This window comes from Apodemus sylvaticus, chromosome 3 (assembly GCF_947179515.1).
Source record: "Apodemus sylvaticus chromosome 3, mApoSyl1.1, whole genome shotgun sequence".
NCBI lineage: Eukaryota > Metazoa > Chordata > Mammalia > Rodentia > Muridae > Apodemus > Apodemus sylvaticus.
This window is the reverse complement of record NC_067474.1, coordinates 133,454,483-133,474,161: the sequence shown is the minus strand read 5'-3', so window position 1 is coordinate 133,474,161 and position 19,679 is coordinate 133,454,483. Positions and strand designations below refer to the sequence as shown.

General features: G+C 44.6%; 1 protein-coding gene across 1 annotated transcript; it reads left to right on the top strand.

Annotated features, from left to right (window-relative positions):
* Positions 1 to 16,180: 16,180 nt before the first annotated feature.
* Positions 16,181 to 17,128, top strand: LOC127680063 (olfactory receptor 2A12-like). The gene has a single exon (XM_052175643.1). The coding sequence runs from the start codon at positions 16,181 to 16,183 to the stop codon at positions 17,126 to 17,128; it is 948 nt and encodes a 315-aa protein (XP_052031603.1).
* The last annotated feature ends 2,551 nt before the right edge of the window (positions 17,129 to 19,679 follow it).

The following is a 19,679-nucleotide window of genomic DNA, read 5'->3' as shown; positions in this document are numbered from 1 at the left end:
ACACACCCACAACACAAGAAAAGTCCTGTTGTAGAGTCAAGACTTAGGGCCAGAGACTCTGGCTTCTGAGACTGTGGGTCCTACTCATCCGCAACTCTCTTGAAAAGAGCAAAGTTCTTAGGAAAAGCTCCCTGACTCTTAAGCCTTGGGAAGTGGGCATCCCATGTGAAAAGTGACAAGGAAAAGCATAGGTGTCCATCACAATATGGACAGATAGGACACAATATTCCTATCTACAGCAACACTATGGCTGATGGGAACTCAGCTACTGTGAGTCCTCAGGTGCCTGAAATGCATTCTGCCCTTGATTTTTAGGGAGGAAAAGGCAAATCACAAAGGCAAAGAAACTTCTATTGGTTTTAGTTTACTTATCTGTACATATGCACATGCGCACACACACATACACACATGTAAGTACTTACACACATCATATACAGATAGAAACTGATGGAATCTGTGAGAATAATCCACTGAGGGCATTCAGAAACTCAGAGAAACCCCTCGGCTGTAGCTTCATCTCCTACATCTCACTGGTCCCCAGGTTTCATTGCTGCTGCCACCAGACACATCTTCCATCCATCTGTCCCCTCACCCTTTAACACCCCGCCCATGTCTACCTCAGACATGCAGCACATTTCTGCCCTCTCTCTCTCTCTCTCTCTCTCTCTCTCTCTCTCTCTCTCTCTCTCTCTCTCTCTCTCTCTCTCTCTCTCTCTCTCTCTCTCTCTCTTCTTCTTCTTCTTCTTCTTCTTCTTCTTCTTCTTCTTCTTCTTCTTCCTCTTCCTCTTCCTCTTCTTCTTCCTCCTCCTCCTCTTCCTTCTCTTAACCCAGTGAGCTATTACCCAAGTCATTCACTACACTAGCCTTCAGCACACTCCTTCTAAAATAAAAAATCTGACTAGGCCACTTCCAGTTTCCTGCCTACAGGGGAAAGACTAAAAGACTTGCAGGAATTTCTGATTGGTTTTGGGCCCATTTCCCAGGCTGGTTTGTGGGCTCTTTCTCTTAGAGAGACGATGAGCAGCTACAACGGCATGTGCAGCAGACCTCCTTGCAAGCCTAGGAAGCCATGAGAGAGAAACCATGGACCAGCTTGTGGTTGGAGACATCCTTGAGCATGATGGAGTCGGAGCAGAGCTGAGACAAGGACCCAGAGATCGAGCGGCCAGAAGGTCCACTCTTGGGACCTGTCTTAGCTCAAAGTAAGCTCAATCAGCTTGGGAAGTCTGCAGCTCTGAGTCCACCCCCACTGAGAAGCATGGCTCCACTGAGCATGACTTGGTTTTCCTCTGTGTCTCCTCACTGAATAGGGAGCCTGGTATGTCAAAGAGCAGGAAAAGCTAATGGTGTGGATAGAGGACAGAGGAATGTTTACACCCACTTCCACTTTATACTTTCCCCTTCTATTCCCCAGCAGTCAAGAAAATACAATCAAACACCTCCCCCTCCAAAACAACCCCCCCTACCTGAACCTCTGAGAAGAAACCAGGACACAAACCCATGGACAAAAGGTCAGGGTAGTTGATGCTAATGCTGTGGCCCTTTCTATCATTGCTCTCAACTCCTATCCAAGCCAAAGAATAATAATCCTAAGAATGGCAGCTGTCCATGTGCTGAGTACCACAACTCCTGTTTTTTATTCATAACTTTACTTAAAATAATTTAAAACAATAATAGTTGGCAAAAATCTAAAGATTTACACAGGCATCTCCAATCGGAACCATCACCTACTACACTAAGCAGACAAAGACATCCTAGCATGCCTGCAAGCATGTGAGCCTGTCCTTGTGAGGGTGTCTACTTGATAGTCGGGGGAAGGAGATGGCGCAGCTTCCCTACCATCACAGGTATAGCCTCGGCAAAGCCTTTGCTCACAACCACAAAGCAGCATTCATGGAAAGACTACATGACTGGCCTGCTTGAAAACAGGTCCTCTCTCCCCACTTCTCTTTCTCACTCACTTGCTGGGCCATCCTTGCCTCTCCAGAGTGGAGGCTGAGTGGCAGTGGGCAGGAGGGGACGAAGCTGTGTCCCCAAAGCAGAACTAGTGAGACTGGAGTAGTAACAGGTCAGGCTGAGCAGATAGATGGAGGGAATAGTGCAAGGCTTGTTCCTAGGCTACTGGGACTGTCAGGGCACAGAGGGGGCTGGCCACATGACCCTGTGTCCACTTCTGTACCATGCCGAGTATGCTTCTTCCTTCCAGTCAGCTCATGAGGAGGAGGCATTTTGATAAGAGTCCAGAGGCTACTGGCAGAATCAGTCCCTCCCTATATGCTCTCTACCTCTGCTTCCAGGTATGAGTCCACAGCACCATCTGAAAGAAGGAAAATGATCTGGACTCAAGGGTGACCTTCAAGGAACATGGATAGATGGGACAGAAGTCGAGTTTTATCTGGTTGGAGAATCCAGCGGGATGATAAATTAAAAGGAACTCAGGGATACAGAAAAGCCCTGACTTGAAGAAAGCAAAAATCAGCCAAGGTACAGGTCAAAGATTCAGCCTGGACAGATCGAAGACATGGAGGCAAAGTCCAGCAAGTACCATTGTCCACAGAGGGACAGAAATCAAGAAATGAGGCACTACAGAGAGGAAGAGAGGTGTCATAGACTAAAAAGGGCTGGAAACTAGAAGTCAGAAGCTGGGGTCAGAGAGGAGCCAGGGCTCATAGTTGACCCAGTGGGAGCCAAGTGACTGGGCTGTAGCAGCTGCCACCAACTCATGTCTCTTCCATAGGAGCACTCCTTGTCTGGCTGCTCAAAAACCATAGCCTGTTTGAACACCACAAGTAGGCATTGCCTTCAGAGTAAACTCCAGCCCAGCCCCAAGCTCTAGTCTTACCTGAAAGGAAATCCTAGCCCTTCACACATCCTGTATGGGAATGAATCGGATCTGAGGTGTCCATGGTGAGTTCAGATCCTGCAAGCTCTCAGTGTTCCTCTCAGACAGTGACTACCTCTCCACTGATACCCATACCAATCTGCTCTGAGCAGCTTCAGAGACTCACCAGACCTCCAGAGCCGAAAGTCATCTTCTACACCTAACCATTATAAGAGCATCTATGTCCTCTGAAGCCTCACTACCAAAAGATGCTCCCATACTCCCAGAGACAGGAGTCTCACTCTTTTTCGAGGTAGTTTAGATGGCTATGATCATAAAACGTGTACTGGGCTGAGAGCAGGCACAGGCTCCTATCACATCAATAATGAGCTTCCTAAAGCATCCCATCCTCTATATTTTCCCTTTCCACACTCCAACTATGCCCTTTTCTCTCCTCCAGGATCCCCATCTGCACTGCAATGTGGTAACTCTTACCTGCCCTTACCTTTCTTTAGGATGCTGTGTGCTGCCATCTCAGTCTCCCTTTGATAAGCTCTTCTTGTCCTGTTCCAGCCTATAATTCCCAAACTGAATCTTGGCTTCCTTCCAACAACTCTAATGCCAGTCAACAACCCCAACAGACTCTTCTCCTGGCAGCCACAGGGATCACCCCTCCCTTCTGCTCCATGGCTAAGAGCTCCCTGGAACAACCTCTGGGGGAATGGCTGCTATAACCAAGGAGCCTGTGGTTTGTAGTCACAGACTTGGTCACTGTGACCTGTGTAAGCCACATAGTTTTCCAGAGACCCAGTTTCCTACATAAATTAAAATAATGTTCCCCATCTCATGGTCATACTTGTGCTTTCTGAGTAGTTACTGTGGCCCAATATTTGACACATTCTGAATCTCTGCAGTATCACCACCACCATTTTTACAGGCATGGAAATGGAACCATGGAGCCTGAAGTGGTTTGGTCCATGGTGAGCCAGGAACTTTGTCAACAGTCTGGTGGGACCACACAGGCTGTGTTCCTAAAGGGTGCTCAACCCTGGATCATGATTCAGCAAAAGTCAGACTAGAGACTCTTAGTTCACTTAGAACAGAATCACATGTGGAAGTGTGTAGGACTGGAAGCAGTTGACTAGTGGACTCTAGAGTCAAAAGTAGCAGCTGGGGTGTCCAGGAACTTCTGGGGCTTCTGCTAACGACATCCTTTCCTAGGGACCAAAAGGAAAAAGATAAATAACACTCAGTGTTCTATAGAGGTGGGACACCAATGAGCAGAGAGGTAAAAAGACCCATCCAAGGTCCAGGGTCTGAGGTTGATGGAATGCCATCCAGACTTGATTGTCAGGTGCTTCTGCAGAGATCCATGACCTGGGGAGATAAGCTAAGACCACCAGAGTGTATAGATTGGTCAGGTAGTCTGCTCACAGCCTTTCTGATGCCAAGCTCACCTGCAGGATGACTTGCCCAAGCCAGAACCCTCCCACCCTTCTGAGGAATCGTAATATGCTTTCAAGGTCTCAACCCCAGTCATAAGTGTTAGAGACCAGTTAGGAAGCTGAGATCCCTCACTTGGAGGCCCTCTCCATCTACTGGAGGTTAGTTCTTAAGGTTCCATCTCCCTACTGTCAATGCCATCCCCATTGAAACTGGGGATCCTCTCACATCCCAGATCTCTGGGTCTTTCTAGACATTCTCCCCATCCCACTCCAACCTCTGCAGCTGCATGTTTCCATTCATTCTCCTGGCCCTCTGGGCTTCTCTCCTGTCTCCCCCATACCTGATCCTGTCCCCCTTTTGCCCTCCCCTTCTACTCTTCCACCCAGGTCCCTCTCTCCCTCTGCCTCCCATGATTATTTTGTTCCCCCTTCTAAGTGAGATTGAAGCATCCTCACTTCAGCCTTCCTTCTTGTTAAACTTCATACATCTATGAGTTGTCATAAATATTCTGTATTTTTTGTCTAATATCCACTTATCAGTAAGTACATACCATGCATGTTCTTTTGGGTCTGGGTTACCTCACTCAGGATAATATTTTTTAGTTTCATCCATTTGCCTGAAAAATTCTTGATATCCTCTTTTTTAATAGCTGAATAGTATTCCATTGTGTAAATGAACCACATTTTCTATATCCATTCTTCAGTTGAAAGTTGGGTTGTTTCCAGCTTCTGCCTATTACAAATAAGGCTGCTATGAACATACTGGAGTATATTCCCCTGTGATATGGTAGGGCCTCTTTTGGATATATGCTCAAGAGTGGTATAGTTCGGTCTTCAGGTAGATCTATTTCCAGTTTTCTAAGGAACCACCAGCCTGATTTTCAGAGTGGTTGTACCAATGTGCAATCCCACCAGCAATGGAAGAATGTTCCTCTTTCTCCACATCCTTGCCAGCATGCGCTGTCACTTGAATTTTTTTTATCTTAGTCATTCTGATTGGTGTAAGGTGGTATCTCAGAGTGGTTTTGATGTGCATTTCCCTGATCACTAAGGAACATTTCTTTAAGTGCTTCTCGGCCATTTGAGATTCCTCTGTTAAGAATTCTCTGTTTAGCTCTGAACCCCATGTTTTTAATTAGGTTATTTGGAATTTTTGGAGTTTAACTTCTTGAATTCTTTATGGATTTTGGATATTAGCCCTCTATCAGATGTATGGTTAGTGAAGATCTTTTCCCAATCTGTAGGCTGTTGTTTTGTCCTATTGACAGTGTCCTTTGCCTTACAGAACCTTTTCAGTTCCATGAGGTCCCATTTGTCAATCATTGTTGTTTCTTCTTTGAGCATGACTACTAACAAACCATAAACAACAACATCCAAAACAACCAACAACAACCAACACCCAGCCCCGCCTCTAGGGGCCCCAGTACTTACATACCCTCTGAAAAGCTCCCAGAATTCTAAATATCACACAATTGCAGAAACTATCTGCTGCTGGAAAAATCATGCCTCTGTCAGATCATGAGGCAAATCACAGTCAGCTACTGTGGGCAATCTAAAACACCTCCATATCCTGCACCTGGGATTAAGACAAAAACACATTTATATATAGTTTTGTCTTTTTAAAGAAATGAAAATTCCAAAATTGTCTCCACACTTCAATGTCTTAAGGTTTTCATTGCCTAAGTCTTTCATTTCTTTGGTTGTATTTATGTGTAACGTGCTCCAGTGGATGGCCACACAGCTAAGAGAACAGAGGCAGCAGTGACAGGACTCAGTGGGTTTCAAACACTGATGCAAAGTTGGGAGGATAGGAAACAGGAGAGCATAACTTGGAGGAGACAGAGAAGGGGATTGTTTTCTTCAACTTTCAATTGTATTGCTTTATACATCTTTTTATTAATTTATTCTCATGTATTATATACTGACCACAGTTTCCTCTCCCTCCATTCCCAACCTCCTCCATCTCCCCACCTTCTCCCTCTCTATCCACTCCTCCTCCATTTCCCTTCAGGAAAGGGCAGGCAGGCCTCTCTGATATACTAACCAAACATGGCATATCAAATTGCAATAGGATCAGGCACCTCCCCTCATATGAAGGCTGGACAAGGCAACCCAATAGGAGGACAAAGCCCCTAAGCATACAAAAGCCCCTACTTTCTCTGTTAGGAATCTCAAAAGAGCACCAGGCTACACAACTATAACATATACACAGAGGACCTAGATTAGACCAATTAAGCCTCCCTGGTTGTCATTTTAGTCTCAGTGAGTCCATATGTGTCCAGGTTTGTTGATTCTGTGGTTTTTCTTGTCGTATCCTTGACCCTTGATTTTTGACACTTGACCCCTTGGCTTCTATAATCCTCCCTCCCCTTCAGTGGGATTCCCTGATCTCCACCTAACACTTAGCTATAGGTTTCTGCATCTTTTATCTGGTCCACTGGGTACTGGATGCATCCTCTCTGACCCACCATAGAGCCAAACACAACTGGCAAAAAATGTCAACGAAATGACACCTAATGGTGACATTCTGCTATACTCATAGATTGGTGCCTAACCCAATTGTAATCAGAGGAAGGGTTGAGCAAAATACAGATGAATGAAATTCTCAAAGAATTAATAAAAACATAAAAAGGAGAAAATAAACATGGAGAAATCATAAAAATATCTACCACAGGCAAATTGCTAAAAAAACAAACAACAGTGATCATCTTAAAACAAGTATGAGAGAGAGAGAGAGAGAGAGGGAGGGAGGGAGGGAGAGAGAGGGAGGGAGAGAGAGGGAAAGAGAGAGAGAGAGAGAGAGAGAGAGAGAGAGAGAGAGAGAGAGTCCTTTTTTCCATGTTCTTTATGTAGGTTGGCTGCAGAAAGTGTGGCCCAGATTAAAGGTAGATTTTCCCACCTCAAAAGATCCAGATTAAAAATGGGTCTTTCCACATCAAATGATTTAATTAAGAAAAGAAATTCCTTATAGGTTTCCCTAGCCATTTGGGTTTTAATTCATTCCAGATGTAATCCAGTTGATAACCAAGAATAGCTACTACACTGAGGTTTCAAAAGCCAATGCCAAGGCCAGTGTCTTGCTGCGCTTGCTGCCTACAAATCAGATGAGCCTGCTGTATGCTACATGCTCTAAGCCATGATAATCATGGACTAAGCCTCTCCAGTGCCATGCCTGTCTACTTCCACCATGATGGTCATGGACTCACCACTGAGACTGCAAGCAAGCCCCCAAATAGATGCTTTCTTCTATAAACGTTTGACCATGGTGTCTCCTCACAGCAATAGAATAGTAACTAAGACATACCTAAACAGTAACTAAGACACATACTTTGCTCCAAGTATCTAGAATCAAAAAACACATAACTGAAAAAAGTTATAAAGCTCTATGGATCAAAGAAAATTAGCATTTGTAACAAGTGAAAATATATCAAAAATTGAGTGCTGCGGTGAAAGCAGTCTTTAGGAAGATTCCTAGCACTAAGAGCCTTACTTTAAGAAAGAAAAAAAAAATCTCCTATCTATCAATGACCCTGCTCTTGCCTGGAGAACTAAGATGAACAAGTTAAATACAAAGAAAAGGAAAAAATATCAAAGATAAGAAAAATCACTGAGGTAAAACAGGAATTAAAAATGGAAGTAAAAGCATTATAAAGTTATTTTTAACTGCTTTTACGTTTTATTTTATGTCTTCGGGTATTTTGCCTGCACAGATGTGCACATCTGTACACTATTTGCATTCCTAGTGCCCTTGGAGGCCAGAAGACAGTATCAGATCCCCTGAAACTGGAATTATAGATGTTTGTGAACTGATGAATGGGTGCTGGGGATTGAACCCAAGCCTTCTGGGAGAACAGCCAGTGCTCCTGACCATTGGGCTGTCATCTCTCCAGCCCCTGGTGGTCTTAATTTGAGGAGCCAGACAAATAAGAAATAAAGGCAGGAGATACTAACATCCAGTGTCAGGAACGAGGAGGAAAGCATCGCTGTAGATTCCACAGACAACAAAAAAAGGAGAATGTTATAAGCAAGATTATTCTAATAAAACTAAAGCTTAGGTGAAGTGGACAGACTCATTGAAAGACATTAAATACTGAGGTTCATTTTTAAACGTTAGGTCACCTGACTAATCTCAAATAAGTTTTCTTTCTTTCTTTGTTTTGAGACAGGGCCTCTCTCTACAGTGCTGGCTGGCCAGAACTCTATGTAAACCTTGCTGGTTTCCCCCTCACAGGGGTCCACCTGCCTCTTCCTCCTGAGTCCTGTATTTAATAGCCTGTGCCAGCACACCCAACACAAATTTTTAAATTTTAAATACATAGTTAAAACACTTCCACAGTGTGAACCCTACCAGCCAAATAAGGAAGAAATACAATTATGCAAAGTAATTGTACAAGCTCTCCTAGGAGATTTAAGAACACACAGTTCTCAATTCATTCTGCCAGCCTAGCACTGTAAAATGAATTAATTTTAATATACATATGTATGGTAAATTAGTCAGGCATCTGTATTTCTTTAACCTTTGCTAATTCCCAATAGCCACATGGAAAATCCATTTATTATTTCAAGCTGCACCTCTATAGCAGTTAAATGATCTATAAAAACCCCTGTGCTAATCTGGCCCCTCCCAGGCCCAGCCCATGATTCTTGCGTATTATTATTGATCTGGCTCTTTGGGCTTCAGATGTTGTTTTCTCATGGTGTCTTCTCAGACTCTTTCCTCCTCACACCGATCTGAATCCCCTCTCCCCAATACACACCACACACATACCACACACACACACTCACACACTCACACACACACACACACACACACACACACTCACACACATACACACACACTCACACACACACACAGTCACACACACACACTCACACACACACACACACTCACACACACACACACACACACACTCACACACACACACACACACACCTCCTCTCCCTGGCTGGTGGAAGCTTCTGCCCTATTCTTTCTTCTGCCTGGCCATTGGGTGATGATGAGCATTTATTGACAAGGCAAAGAATAAATGGTAAGAATTGTTCACACAAACTTGAAACAGGAAATTCTTGACCATAGCATTACAATGACATGTCTGGGTTGAAATAAGGTATGAGGACAGACAGCCTTTGAATAATAAGTACAAAAGTAAACTTTTCACAGTGCACAAAAACCTTATGCCTACATAGCACCAGTGTACTACAAAAAATCGAGAAACTATATTATAAATAAAGAGAGTTATGTGCTCATATTCCTTATAAACACTGAGAAATTCTTAGCAGAATTTTCACAAATTGAATCATAGTGCATATAGGGAGAAGTTAACCCACCACGACTAAGTGTTAGACGAAAGAAATTGTTGAGAGACAGACAAGTGTGCCAGAATAGATGGAATCGGGCTGCAAGGAGATACGATTCGAGGCTCCAGCCTCATCTGGTCCATTTGCTGGCTGGGGACCTCAGAAGGACAGGGCAGGAGGAGGAAGAGCAGGAGGAGGGAAAGAGGGAAGAGGAGAGGGAAAATGAGGATGAGGAGGGGGAGTAGAGGCAGAGGAGGGGAGATGAAAAGAAGGGGGAGGGGAGGAGAGGGAAAGGAAGAGGGGAAAAAGAGGGAAGAGGAGAGTTTCTTCCATTTCTTAAACATATGCTATTTTCAGGGTGTAATTGTTCCCATCTCCTTTCTCTGATGGTGTAAAGTTCATATTTTATGATTTTAACTGAGCCTTAGGAAGCCATAACAGGTTACTAGCAGAGACCAGCCTGTTAGATGACTGTTACAGTAACAGCCTGGTACTGTAGCTCACAGTTGACCCATGCCTCTCATCCACAAGGCATGTGGTAATCATTATTCTGCAACAGTAAATGAGGCCAGAAGACGGGTATTCTCTCCTCAGAACTCCAGTAGGACTCAAGGAGGCGCTTGGGAGTCATCAAGGTGGGTCAGCGCAGGGCTATCATTCTGTCCAGCCTTTTGACCACCTGATTTCCATGCTCATCCCGGTAGATACTCTAAAGTCTCAGAGGGGAGAAAGTTCAGTCCCTAATGGAAACTTTCCAAAGAGTGCCCAGCTCCCTAGTTCCAGCCTGAAAATGTCTTAGGGGCATTAGACTTTCTGGTGGCAACTTTAATCCAGCCCAGAGGCTCTGTGCCTTGTTCACCGGCACGAGCAAGTAATCCCCAGGGCTTCGTGGGCTGAAACTCCAGTCTCCAACCTCACCTGACACGAGAGGATCCCTGGGTCTGCCCACTGGAGGCCTAGCCTGCACACAGGAGAACGGTGGACCTCTCCTGTAGACAGACCCACAGCGGACTGCTTCCTCTTGTGATCCACAAAACCAGGAGAAAACAGGCAGGTGCTGCCACAGGGGTGGAGGAAGCTGCTCTGGCAGAACAGGCTGGCCTTGTGAAGGTGATTGAAGGCTGGGGGTGGGGGTAGTGCAGTGCTGGGCAGACCCAGAAATGAACAACGGGTTCTGGACCACTCACTGGGGTGGAGGGAAAGAAACGTGTCCTTCTGGGACAGGAGTTGCTCTGCAGCTCTGTTCAGGCCGGTTCCAGACTTGTGCTGATGAACTTCTTTCCTCTCTCTGAGAAACCTAGAACCTGGGAAGGAGGAGGGAATACGAGCAGGTGGAGGTAGGAGAGTGGATGTGAACAGGGAGCTTTCCTAGTGAGAGGGCTTAAGGGAGGGCTTAAGGGCTTAATTGCTCCCTTATCCCTTTGCAAGAGGCAGGAAAGTGCAGTGGTTAGGCCACCTATGCCCATCAAGACCCAGGTATTAGTCCCAGCCCTGGTACTGACATACTGGCACTTATGACTTTGGTAGAAGACAGAGCAGAACTCGATTTACACAGAGAAACCTAATGCTGAGACAGGGCTGTCTAACCATCCCTACCACTGCCCAGCAGGGGACTAGCTTCTGCATATCTTTCCTCAAGTGAACTCAGTCTTGAACCCATGGTTTCTCCAAATCTTTAACAGGTGTCTCCTTTTTTGCTAGATGTTGTGGGGCAATCAAGAAGAGACGGTGTCAACCCACAGCCTGGTCGGAAAGACAATACACACATGAAATAAACAAGGCTCGACCAGCCAGGTAAGGATCAGGAGACCCCAGTGGGGCTGTGAAGGGTGCAGGGCCTGCGGAAACACAAAGGACCTGGGGCAGTGCCAATCAAGCTGCAGCTGGGAAAGGAGGTCTGAGGAAAATACCAGAGAGCCAGCTGTGAGATGGTCCCGAATCTCCAAGATGAGGGGCCTCTGGCTGTCCCGACAGGATCCCAGTGCTGGTCACCTTGTTAAGATGAGTCGGTTAAGTTAGCGTTAAGATGACAGTTAAGGGAGCCTCGGGAGTCTCCCCAGCTACCAGAGAATTACACCAACTTGAAAAGTCGGAGCCACTGAGCAAGGCCTTGAGTTCCTTCAGGGAGACCCAGATGGGGTATGCAAATTGGGGTTGGCTCACACCTTTAATCCCAGCACTAGGGAGGCAGGCGGATCTGAGTTCAAGGCCAGCTTGGTCTACACAGAGAGTTCCAGGACAGCCAGGACTATCCAGAAAAATCCTGTCTTGAAACACAAAACAACAAAAAATAACCAACCCCCCCCCCCAAAAAAAATAAAACAAAGGAGCGGGCCTACTGTGTGAGAGTGAACAAGGAGGCCAGTGGAGGCCTCTGTGAGGCCTGGGTCTATGGGCATCTTCTCATTCTCTGACCTCCTTTGGATGTCAGGGGTGGTTATTTACCCTGCTGGCCAGTTCCTGCTTCCTGAACGTTTCCCTCTCAGTGACCAAGCTCTGAGCTGGACTAGGCCCCTCTTGTCCTCACACACTTTGACCTGGGACATTTTACTCCTTTATCCAACTCTTCACTCTTTGAATCTCAGGACACACATCTCGTGGGTATTCTCTTGCCTGCTCAGTTGCTTACACCTGCCTCATCTCCTGGCCGCCAGTCCTTCCCACTGTGCATCCAGCCCTGCCCCTCAGAGTCAGATAGTCAGGACTTTGTCTTCTATGTCTTCTATCTCTCCTCTTTGTCTTCTATCTCTCCTCTCCCTGATCCTCAATCTACCCAGTGCTGTGCTAAGTTGTCAAAATGTATCGAGCACTCTCTGAGAAACAGACATATCCTGTGCTGTCTCCACTATGGAAGGGATATCATTTTATAGAGGAAAAAAACAAAGGCCTCTGATAGCTCTGTGGTGTCAGGACTGCAGAGGTCTTGCTGGTGCAGTAGACTAGCCTTCCCAGAGGCTACCAGATTCAAGTCTGTTGACTCCAAGTTCACTTTCGAGGTACCCACAAATGCTCTGGGGACTCACTTACCAGACTTCCACAACAAACCCCCGCCCACACAGTCCTGCCCACCTCAGCCCTTCTCTGATGCTCAGGGCACTGGTATATTTAAAGTTCTCTAGCTTGATACCAAAGACAATCAAGCTGAAGGGTGCTATAAGAGCATCAGATCCTATAGATTCAGTTTTAAAAAGTGGGTCTGTGAAGCCCAGAGAGGGCTGTGGACTCTTTCAAGATCACACAGCGCATGAGGGCAAAGCCAGAGGCAGTGAAGCTCTTCTGACTTCTGGGAGTGTCTCGCTCACACTAGCTCCTGTTATTTGTCTCTTGTTTCACATTCTACAAAATGTCTTGACAGTGTCTCGCATACACCTGGCTATAACTGAACCACAAAGGCTTCATGTCCGTTTCCCAGCTGGGGAGACCAAGGCAGAGTTTTTGCTCAGGGTCACACAGCTGGGTAAGTGACTGCCACAGGCCACTCAGGAGAGTCTGATTAAGTTCATAGCCACAGGAAGGCAACAGAAAGCTTCACTTCCTAAGTTCAGGAAACAAAGCCTGCATAAACCCCCGGGAGCTGGAACAGCAAGCCAGAACCGGGGTCTCCTCCTCAGTGCCACACTAAGAGGCCCTGTCCTGTGCTACTTGGTAGGTTTTTCTTTTCCATTTTCAGTCATAATATTTGTTAGACAAATACAACATTACCATGCCAAAATCATAGTATAATATCTTTATATTTTTGAGACAGGCTCCTATGTAGCCCAGGCTGGCCTTTGATCTCTTTGAAGCTGAGGGTAACTTTAAACTTCTGGTCCTTCTGCCTCCATCTCCTGATTCTGGAATTACAGGTACGTGCCACATGCCAGGTTTATGGGTTCTGTTGAGCCTAGTGCATGTTATAGAGGCACTCTCCCAAAAGAACTGCATACCCAGGCCCTAAATGTATTTCTAATGTGCTGTAAAACATACATCATCAAACACAAAATGTAGTAATTTTGTCTTGAGATAATTTACCTAGGATTTTTTTCTATTTTTTTTTCTTTTTTTTTATTCGATAAATTTTTTATTTACATTTGAAATGATTTCCCCTTCTCTAGACCCCCACTCCCCGAAAGTCCCATCAGCCCCCTTCCCTCCCCCTGTTTTCCCACCCAACCCTTCCCACTTCCCTGTTCGGGTTTTGCCCCACACTGCTTCACTGAGTCTTTCCAGAACAATGGGCCACTCCTCCGCTCTTCTTGTACCTCATTTGATGTGTAGATTATGTTTTTGGTATTCCAGTTTTCTAGGTTAATATCCACTTATTAGTGAGTGCATACCATGATTCATCTTTTGAGTCTGGGTTACCTCACTTAGTATGATGTTCTCCAGCTCCATCCATTTGCCTAAGAATTTCATGAATTCATTATTTCTAATGGCTGAATAGTACTCCATTGTGTATATATACTACATTTTTTGCATCCACTCTTCTGTTGAGGGATACCTGGGTTCTTTCCAGCTTCTGGCAATTATAAATAGGGCTGCTATGAACATAGTGGAACATGTATCCTTATTACATGGTGGGGAATCTTCTGGGTATATGCCCAGGAGTGGTATAACAGGATCTTCTGGAAGTGAGGTGCCCAGTTTTCTGAGGAACCGCCAGACTGATTTCCAAAGTGGTTGTACCAATTTGCAACCCCACCAGCAGTGGAGGAGTGTTCCTCTTTCTCCACATCCTCGCCAACATCTGCTGTCTCCTGAATTTTTAATCTTAGCCATTCTGACTGGTGTAAGGTGAAATCTCAGGGTTGTTTTGATTTGCATTTCCCTAATGACTAATGAAGTTGAGCATTTTTTAAGATGCTTCTCCGCCATCCGAAGTTCTTCAGGTGAAAATTCTTTGTTTAACTCTGTACCCCATTTTTTAATAGGATTATTTGGTTTTCTGTAGTCTAACTTCTTGAGTTCTTTATATATATTGGTTATTAGCCCTCTATCTGATGTAGGGTTGGTGAAGATCTTTTCCCAATTTGTTGGTTGCCAATTTGCCCTTTTGATGGTGTCCTTTGCCTTACAGAAACTTTGTAATTTTATGAGGTCCCACTTGTCAATTCTTGATCTTAGAGCATAAGCTATTGATGATCTGTTCAGGAACTTTCTCCCTGTACCGATGTCCTCAAGGGTCTTCCCCAGCTTCTTTTCTATTAGCTTCAGAGTTTCTGGCTTTATGTGGAGGTCCTTGATCCATTTGGAGTTGAGCTTAGTTCAAGGAGACAAGGATGGATCAATTCTCATTCTTCTGCATGCTGACCTCCAGTTGAACCAGCACCATTTGTTGAAAAGGCTATCTTTTTTCCATTGGATGTTTTCCACCTCCTTGTCGAGGATCAAGTGGCCAAAGGTGTGTGGGTTCGTTTCTGGATCTTCAATCCTGTTCCATTGATCCGCCTGCCTGTCACTGTACCAATACCATGCAGTTTTTAACACTATTGCTCTGTAGTATTGCTTGAGGTAAGGGATACTGATACCCCCAGAGTTTCTTTTATTGTTGAGAATAGTTTTAGCTATCCTGGGTTTTTTGTATATTGGAGATGAATTTGAGGATTGCTCTTTCTAACTCTGTGAAGAATTGAATTGGGATTTTGATGGGTATTGCATTGAATCTGTATATTGCTTTTGGCAAAATGGCCATTTTAACTATATTAATCCTGCTGATCCATGAGCATGGGAGGTTTTTCCATTTTTTGAGGTCTTCTTCCATTTCCTTCTTCATAGTCTTGAAGTTCTTGTCATACAGATCTTTCACATGTTTGGTAAGAGTCACCCCAAGGTACGTTATGCTGTTTGTGGCTATTGTGAAGGGGGTCATTTCCCTAATTTCTTTCTAAGCCTGCTTATCCTTTGAGTATAGGAAGGCTACTGATTTGCTTGAGTTGATTTTATAACCTGCCACTTTGCTGAAGTTGTTTATCAGCTGTAGGAGTTCTCCAGTGGATTTTTTTTTAATTTATTGATAAGGTCACCTACAACCTAGTTTCTAAATTAATATTCTTTACCTGGATTTAGCTATAACTTAGAGCCAGTAGTAAACTTTCCTTTGCTCTCCCATCTGTTTTGGGGGTTGTTTGTTTGTTTGTGTTTTAAATCAGCTTTGTAAGGTCTCCGCTTATCTCCTCCAGGGCTGCAGCTCGGCTTTAACTTCAGTGGCTACTGCACAGCTCTGACTTGGTAGTGCCCTAAGCCCACACAGCCTGCTAACCCAGACTTTCAGATTTATCATTTTCATCTTCAGCAGAAGGATCTGCTTGCCTACCGGGACAAGTGTGCATCCCTGGTCGCATGAACTGGCAGTGGCCATGGGTTGGCTGAATTCCCTACTGCAAAAATAGCCACTTAATTGCCTGTCTTCTGTGGATGTAAGGTGGCTTCCAGGGATGATCCTGTGAGCAGTCAGATCCCTCCAGCCCTTGCCCAGTGTCACAGCTACCCTGGCTTTGATTTTCTTTTCATTCAACTCAATACAGGTTTGAGGGCATTATTAGAAGCCACATTGTACATGTGGCTCTGCTTCTCTTCCTCCCCTACAGCCACAGACACAACAGCCAAGTACTCATCTCTCTGTAACAGGCAGATCGCCATGCAGACCCTTAGAAAGGACAACTACAGCTCAGTGTCCGAGTTCATCCTCCTGGGCTTCTCCAGTGAACCCCAGGTCAGAGTGGCCCTGTTTATCTTTTTCCTTCTTCTCTACATGATCACCCTCCTGGGCAACGGTCTCATCGTCACCCTGATTTACCTAGACTCTCGCCTCCACACGCCCATGTACTTCTTTCTCAGCATCCTCTCTTTGGTAGACATGAGTTATGTCACTACCACTGTGCCCCAGATGCTGGTTAACATGTTGTGTCCAAGGAGGACCATCTCCTGGGGTGCTTGTGTAGCCCAGATGTTCATCTTCCTGGTCCTGGGTATTGCTGAATGTGTTCTCTATGCCATCATGGCCTACGACAGGTATGTCGCCATCTGCTTCCCCCTTCACTACTCTGTACTCATGAGCCGTCTCATGTGTACCAAGATGGTCACAGTCTGCTGGTCCATCAGCATCACTGGTGCTCTGATCTACACTGTCTTCACCATGCGTCTGCCCTACTGCGGTCCCTACAAGATCAACCACTTCTTCTGTGAGGTCCCCGCAGTCCTGAAGTTGGCCTGTGCAGACACATCCTTCAATGACCGCTTGGACTTCATCCTGGGTTTCGTCTTACTTTTGGTCCCTCTCTCCCTCATCCTTGCCTCCTATGCCTGCATCTTTGCCTCCATCTTAAGAATCCGCTCATCCCAGGGGAGGCTCAAGTCCTTCTCCACGTGTGCATCCCACATCACTGTGGTCACCATGTTCTATGGGCCAGCCATGATCATGTACATGAGGCCTGGTTCTTGGTATGACCCAGAGCGGGACAAGAAGCTGGCTCTGTTCTACAATGTCGTCTCTGCCTTTCTCAACCCCATCATCTACAGCCTCCGGAATAAGGATGTGAAGAGTGCTTTTGTGAAAGTACTAGGAGACAGAGGGGCAGCCCAGTGAGTCATGACTGGAGCTCCAGGATGGAGCTCTTTTGGCCTCCTAAAGACATCAGTCCTGAATAACGCCGAGTTTTCCTGGAGCTCTAAGCAGCCAGAAGAGGTTGTAGGCGCTCCTAAACTGAAAGCCCCACCATTGCTTCCTAAATTTTCAGTTTCTAATGAAGGCTCCGTCAAGTACTGGAGGCAAAGGATTATTTTTAAAAGGCTTTCCTTAGAGTTTGTAGACATTGTTTGATTGCTTTCCATGGGCTTTTTCCCTACGTCTAGGAGTTGATGTCAGTTCAACATGAGTGCGGCTGAACATTTAACATGTTTTTTCACAGTATCTAGGAATCTGGATTTGAAAATGATATGAGGTAGACTGGGAGACCACACAGCCTTGGGCTGCTGTTTGATGAACACTTTGCTACTAATATTTGGCATTGCTCTTTGTACCAGATGCTATAAAAGTCTAGGCAAGGGTAGCTTTAGATCCATCTGTCAAACTGTGGCTGGTGATTGATCTAATCAGAGTTCAGTCTTGGAAAATGACTTTTATTTGGGTCAGGTTAGATTTTAAGATTTATTTTTATTATTTCTAAAGCATGTATATATGTGTGTGTGTGCATGTGTGTGTGTGTGTGTGTGTGTGTGTGTGTGTGAGACTGCAGGTGACTATAGAGACCAGACTTACAAGTGTTTGTGAACCACCTAATATGGCTTCTGGGAACAAAACCCAGGTCCTTTACAAGAGCAACACATGCTCTTAACCCTGAGCCATCTTTCTCGTATCTTACTTGGCCCATTTAAAATTTATATTTTAAATCCCAATTTTGAGAAAATAAATATATATTTCATAAAATAAAAAATAAATATATACTGTATCTATACATCTGTATTTATAATCTATATATCTTTGTATATAACTAATCTATAGGCATGCGACTGAGAGACACAGAGGTAGACACATTAATCTTTTGTCATGCTTTGTCCAATCTACTTTTTCTTTCTTTAAAAAAAAATCAGACCAGGCAGTGGTAGCACACACCTTTAATCCCAGCACTTGGGAGGCAGAGGCAGGCGGATTTCTGAGTTCGAGGTCAGCCTGGTCTACAGAGTGAGTTCCAGAACAGCCAGGGCTATACTGAGAAACTCTGTCTCAAAAAACCAAAAAAATAAAAAATAAATTAATAATAATAATATAAAAATAAAAATAATCAGACAGGGCTGGAGAGATGGCTCTTGGAGATTTGGGTTCAGTTCCCAGCATCCCCCTGGCAGTTCACAACTGTCTGAAACTCCTGGTCCAGGGCATCTGAAGCCCTCTTCTGGCCTCAGCATGCACTGTATGCATGTGATACAGACATGCATATAGGCAAAATACACATCCACATAAAATTAAATAAATAAATTCTGTTAGACAATAACAAATAAAGTTAAACTGGCTTTAAACTATTTTCTTTAAGTTATCTTTAAACTGGTCTATTCAATCTTCTCTTAAACTTTTGCTTGGACACAATTAAATTTAAGAGAGTGGTTCATTCTTATACGTAGTAAAATGTATTTAGTTAAAAGTAGGCAATTTACCCATGGCTACACCACTGAAGAAAATGTCATGCCCTTACCAGCCCAGGGACCCTCAGGGGTGAGTGAGACTTTCATCCCCCTCCAGGATGAAATGGATAAGCAAGCAAGCTGCTCAAATATTCCTTTAGTCTTAAATTCCTCCCACCCCATTGGAGTCGTAAAATAGTAAAAAAAAAAAAAAAAAAAAAAAAAAAAAAATGAAACTTTTAAATGTATTAAAATATTGGCAAAATTTAATCAGTTTTGCTTGGCAAATATTCAATGTATGTATTTTTAAAGATTTATTTATTTGTTTTATTTATATGAGTACACTGTAGCTGTCTTCAGACATACCAGAAAAGCATTGGATCCCATTACAGATGGTTGTGAGCCACCATATGGTTTCTGGGAATTGAACTCAGGACCTCTGGAAGAACAGTCAGTGCCTTTAACCGCTACACCATCTCTCCAGTCCTCAATGAATGTATTTTATTCTATTGAGTCTTTGTTTTGTTTTGTTTTTTTGTTTTTGAGGCAAGGTCTCACTATGTAGCCCTGGCTGACCTAAAATGCACTGTGTAAATCAGGCTGGCCCAGAACTCACGGAGATCCACCTGCCTCTCCTTCCAAGTGCCTAGGATTAAAGGTGTGTGCCATTGCATCTGGCTATTTCATTTTTTTAAAAAAAAAAAAAAAAGGAAGTTATGAACTCCACAGTGCAGTGTGGTTCTCTCCGCCATTGTGGATCAGCTAACAAGGTCCGTTCTGGCAAAGGGAGCAGACACAACAAACGGGGGTGGGCGGTGAGCATTGGGTTTGGAAGCCCTGTGAGTGACCACATTGGGACCGGCTACAAGGAGGCAGGTCATCTTTATTCCCAGTGATTCAAGGCTTATAAAGTTTTGGGGGACTGAGGTTAGGGACAGCCAGGATGGGCCAAGGTCGCTGACTGAGGGCTTAGGATACTAGAATGCCTCATTAACATGGGGGCATGTCATAGCTGAATG